This window comes from Engraulis encrasicolus, chromosome 14 (genome assembly GCF_034702125.1).
Source record: "Engraulis encrasicolus isolate BLACKSEA-1 chromosome 14, IST_EnEncr_1.0, whole genome shotgun sequence".
NCBI classification, from domain to species: domain Eukaryota; kingdom Metazoa; phylum Chordata; class Actinopteri; order Clupeiformes; family Engraulidae; genus Engraulis; species Engraulis encrasicolus.
The window spans coordinates 54,148,330-54,154,329 of NC_085870.1; the positions used below are offsets into that span (position 1 = coordinate 54,148,330).

At 44.2% G+C, this 6,000-nt stretch overlaps 1 protein-coding gene across 1 annotated transcript in view; it reads right to left on the bottom strand.

Annotated features, from left to right (window-relative positions):
* The window catches only part of LOC134463424 (calmodulin-binding transcription activator 1-like), a 340,785-nt gene that overhangs the window by 25,183 nt on the left and 309,602 nt on the right, over positions 1 to 6,000 (bottom strand). The window contains exon 8 of the mRNA XM_063216622.1: positions 1,932 to 2,072. Within this exon, the coding sequence (XP_063072692.1) occupies positions 1,932 to 2,072 (141 nt within the window). The remainder of the gene's footprint in view (positions 1 to 1,931; positions 2,073 to 6,000) is intronic.

Genomic DNA, 6,000 nt, shown 5'->3' on the forward strand with positions numbered 1-6,000 from the left:
TTTCCACAGACATTTTGTAAGACTGACACTTGACATTAAACAAACCCTTGCATGTTGCGGTATGAGAGGAGAGTGAAAGGCAACCACTGCTGAGTAGTTGTTACATGCTGTACTAAATATGGTACATTGGTGGCATAGTAGTAAGCAAAATGCTTGAAGATTGTGACACAAAACTATACATGGGTTCAAAATGTTTGTTTTCCCTAACTGCGCACAACTCAACCTTTGATGGTTGGAAACCGCTGTCTATCAAAAAAATAGCTAACGCTGTCTATCAAAAAATTGACTGCCAGTGTCTTACCCCTCCCCATAACATTGTGTTGATAAACACTGTGAACCCATGTATAGAATTCTCAAAATGTCACCTTAATCATCACATATAGTAATAATATAAAATAAATAATAATAACCCTGATAATAGGATTCTTCTAAGAAAACAGTTATAGTTGACACATTTGTAGTGAAGTAGTTACACCTGTCTGTTTTTTTTTTACTATATATGAAATTATATGAAACCGATGTCTCATCTGTTTTGCATGCAGTCAAGGCTGCGTAGATAAATGTGCCACTTCCCGGGCTTATAGCCATTTGTCAACGCATTTTGTGTGGAGTATTATGACGCTTTCACGTCTGACATTCAAAACTAGCGACAAAACAAGCCACGTATGTAATTTATACATCAGTCACCTTCTTCTCAGGACATATGAATGGTTGAATCACCTCAGTATAAAGGTGTGGCAGATCTGTGTCATCTCTTGTCTCCTCTCTCCTTTCTCTACTTTATCCATACATGCATAAGAGATGCCTTTTTCATGAGGCTGTCTACTCGTCCCGTTCCGCGTATGGCTGCCCTCGCTGCTGTCTAGACACGTTCCAGAGTTCATCTAAAATTTAGATTTCAATAAAATAAAACTGTCTGTCTCCCACTCTGGCTGGCTTCCATTGCGTTGGAAACACACTGTATTTGGGAGGTCTGTCTTTATTTCTGATGGATTGGGGCCTGGCTTTTAAAACATGTATGTGTTTCATACTGTTTCATGCAAGAAACAATCTTGCTAACTGCCTGTCCTTCCATCCACAAAGATATTGGCTTCATGCAGCTGCAGACTAAAGTTCATAGCCTACTCCTTCATACTGGCCTGTGATGTTCAGCGAGGGTATTTTCACAAGACATTTACTCGCTGTTTACTTTCATTCTCAAATGGTGCAGACATAACAGAGTAATGAAAGCAGCTAATCATCTCTGCAACTCACCCCCTTGGCACTAGCACGCACACACACACACACACACACACACACACACACACACACACACACACACACACACACACACACATGCGCGTGCACGTTCTCATACAAACTTCACGTAAAGGCCCATAATGAGTCTATCCGTTACTCAGAAAGCTTGTGTCTAAACTCTACACCAGAGTTGGCCAAAGTAAAAGTAGAAGTGAAAAAGAAAACCTGCCATAGTTTCCCTCCAACCTGATGCTGCACTGCTTGGTTCAAGTTTGGGGGTTTCTTTTTGGTCTTTTTTTACAGTAACAATGTCTTGCCACCTCATTAGGTACAATGGAATGCCTGGTGTAACCTACTACTTTTAACTTGGCCATCTCTGGTTTACACACACACACACACACACACACACACACACACACACACACACACACACACACACACACACACACACACACACACACACACACACACACACACACACACACACACACATTCTCTCTCTCTCTCTCTCTCTCTCTCTCTCTCTCTCTCTCTCTCTCTCTCTCTCTCTCTCTCTCTCTCTCTCTCACGCACGCATACACACACACACACACACACACACACACACACACACACACACACACACACACACACACAGACACACACACACACACCCTACTGGCCAACCACCACGAGTCCACCACATCCCTTACCCAGGGAGCCTGTGCAGAGGCAGTTGTGGGTCCGGGGCGGCGGCTTGGTCTGGTGGCTGTCCAGGATCTGCTGCACCAGCTGCTCGGCAGAGAAGCCGGTGCTGCTGTTCCCGTTGCTGCAAGTCCACTTGATGCCATGAACTGCCGGGAGGGAGGGAGGGAGGGAATGGATGGATGGATGGAGCGGAGGGAGGGAGGAAGGGAAAGGAGAGGAGAGGAGAGGAGAGGAAAGGAAAGGAGGGAGACAGTCAGACGTCAACCAGCCAGACAGCCAGCTCCCACAGAACAGCTCAGCACAGCACAGACCAGACCACCAGCCACTCCTGCCGACCCCGGCAACCCCGACAGCCTGGCCCCAGCAGAGGCCCCTACAGCCAGCCGGCCCCTACAGCCACGTGGCCCCTACACTGTAAAAGAGGATTTGTTGACTTGTTGCAGAGGAGCTACAATACTGTTGATATTCATTACCCATCAAAACAAAGTGATAAGAGTAATACATGTACTTCCACTAGAAAAAATTGCAAAAGCCAGTGAAAAACTCCTGAAAAAAACTACTTAAAATGATTTTAAAAATGATCTGGCTAGGCATTATTTTCACTGACACACATGCACTTTTAGTTGGCACACCTTAACTCAGTCAAGGAAACAAGATGACTGGAATTAAATTGAGTTAGTAAATATGTTTTTACAGTGTACAGAGGCAGACAGACACAGTGCCTTGTATGCAGGGAGGGCCACACACGTCATATATTATGTAGGATTGTCGTCAGAGTAGGCACTGCAACTAACTATACTGCTCATTGCAACTATGTTGCCCATTCCCAAATTTGATCTTTACATGAATATTTACTAAGTAATGAATAATAACAAGTAATAAATATTCAAAAAATGGCGGGCACATAGAAGATCCGCCTTTTAAGCATGAAAAGTGTTTTTCAGTCATAATGAATACTTAGAAACTGATGGTGGTGGATAATACGCATGAGAAAGATTACATTTGTGAATAGGTAGCAAACATTCTGAAATTAAACTGCAAAAAAACTTACACACTCTACCTTACCATTAGCTCTGGTCTTTCCTATCTCAAGACAAACTTTTAGATCTGAGTCCTCTGTTTTCTATTTTAGAAGTGTACACAATCTAAAGGCCACAAATTCTTCAGGTATAACCAGATTTCCATGTGTAAGGAACACTGTAAATCTTAGAATCAGCATTCACAGATTCCATGATTAAAGGGGCTCTATGTAGGATTTAAAGTTTAATTAATCACTGTCCCGAGTCAGCCGATGCTTATTTGAGTCACTACTAAGTCAACGATGACTCTCGAGTCGCGACCACTGTCACGGTTCACTGTCAGAGAACCCTAAGTGTAACTTTTGTCAGAGCGTCCCGCTACGAGTGTCGTGGGAAACACTTCTCATACCAAAACCCAATTTACATACCGTATTCAGATTTGTATCAACTGCTGGCATTCTGTGATGAAAAACATTCTCACAGCAAGCTTATTTAAACAGCATTTTTTCATGACGGTGTAGGTTTTGAGACAGGCATGCCACATAATCCTACATTGTGCCCCTTTAAGTCATTATGGCCCAGGCCTTGCATTCTGTTGTCATGTGACAAGTGGTAACACATGTGTGTGAGTGTGGTGCAGAGGGTGTTCTTGAAGAACTGTTGTTGCAATGGATATCCAGTATGGTGATGTCATCAGCTACTTTATGTATGGTACTATGGTGCTCTGTTATAACCATATTTGTCACAAAATTCTTAATGATCAAGTCTTAATCTGTTACTTAGGAATCTCAATTTTGTCATAGTAGTGCTGTTATGATGCCAACGTAGCCATCTTTAATAAGACGCAACTCTCGCGACTAAATTTTAATACCACTGTTTTTGTGGAACACCCAGTATACTTCTTGTGTTAAAAGTGCAATGATATAAAATAATGATGTCAAGGTATATAATTAGGACACTGTGCACGTGTGAAATAGAACTAGTGTTGTTTTGGAGGCAGTTTGTCAGCATGATGACGAGAGCTAATGACGAGGCAGATCATGGTGTTAGCTTGCTACCAGGCACCCAAATGGAATCCACCACCCTCGTCCCTGCCTCCCTCTCTCCCTCCCCCTTTCTCTCCCTCTCTCTCTCTCTCTCTCTCTCTCTCTCTCTCTCTCTCTCTCTCTCTCTCTCTCTCTCTCTCTCTCTCTCTCTCTCTCTCTGCTTCCTTTATTCTCTCTCTCTCTTCTTCCCTCTACTTCCTTTCTGCTTTCTCTCTCCCTGCTTTCTTTCTTGTGTCTGTCTGTCTCCCTCCTTTCTCTCTCTCTCTCTCTCTCTCTCTCTCTCTCTCTCTCTCTCTCTCTCTCTCTCTCTCTCTCTCTCTCTCTCTCTCTCTCTCTCTCTCTCTCTCTCTCTCTTTGAGCTCATGAGTTGGATGGCAGTGATGTGAACTCGCCGGAGCGGAACAGACAGTGAGCTGAGTCAAACAGACAAGGACAGACGAGAGGCAAGGTGACTTTGCAGCGCCGGCCAACTGGAACTCACTGAAAAACAGCGAGACAGCAGTGTCACCAGCACACACGCACACATGCACGCACGCATACACACATGCATGCATGCACGCACACACAGACACACACACACACACACACACACACACACACACACACACACACACACACACACACACTGCCTCGTTATTTCTGAACTCATCAGCACCCCGTGTGCCGCTCCACATCCAAAACACGCAGTCAGCTGAGAGGCCCTCTCTCCCTCTCTCTGCACGCACGCACACTTCTATGCACGCCGTCAAAACACCCAAACAGCCATCCCTCACCCCAGATTACCTCTCCTCTTTCCCTCCTCTCCTCTCCTCCTCCATATCCTTCTCGCTTTCTCTCTCTCTCCCCCTCCCTCTCTTGCCACCCGCCTCCGGCTTTCTTTAAATCTCTCTCTCTCTCTCTCTCTCTCTCTCTCTCTCTCTCTCTCTCTCTCTCTCTCTCTCTCTCTCTCTCTCTCTCTCTCTCTCTCTCTCACACACACACACACAGACACACACACACACACACACACACACACACACACACACACACACACACACACACACACACACACACACACACACACACACACACACACACACACACACACACACACACACACACACACACAGAGAGAGATATGACTCACAAAATTAGTCTGTGGAAAGATATTTGGACTGTTTCTATTTACAGATTTATTTATTTATCTATTTAGGACTTGCTGGGGCCTCCATTTTACACCAACTAGCTCCCCTTCCCCTCAGAGCGCTTGCAGTGGAGCTTCCTCCCCACTAGATGGCAGTGTTGCACTGCAGGAAAGAGTGGGGGGCTGAGCCCAGAAGGTCATTCAAAGAGAGTGACGCCACTGCTGCTCTTTTATGTCCTTTTCTGCTTTCAGCACATTATGAGCTGAATGGTTCAGTCAACTGGCATAAAGGTTTTAAGTCAGCACATGTCCGCAGTGTTTCATAGTTAAACATCGCTCGCAGCCCTAGACACTGCACTGTCACACATTAACACTTTCAAGGTTTAACCACAGTTTTGTCTATGCTTAGACCTTACAAGTATCAAGGCATTTCTTTCGTTCATTTCCTGTTTTATGTCTTTTGTAACATTCTTTTTAATTCGACATACAAAGCACTTTTGCATTCCAAACAGCAACAACCTTTGAGGTTGTTTATCTGTGCAAAAATGACCTGACAAAATAAAATAATCAACTGCAGAATCATTTTTCAATTTCAGTGTGGATTTATCTTAATATCCCAAGTGGATCTAAGTACAGTCCTTCAAGCTGACTGATGACACAAACTTGATTGAGATGGTATTGAACGTGTGTTTGTGTGTGTTTGTGTGTTTGTGTGTTTGTGTGTGTGTGTGTGTGTGTGTGTGTGTGTGTGTGTGTGTGTGTGTGTGTGTGTGTGTGTGTGTGTGTGTGTGTGTGTGTGTGTGTGTGTGTGTGTTTACACACATATATGCATGTCACGTGTGTGTATGTAATCTCACGTTAGCAGACACTATGGATGCATCATCTC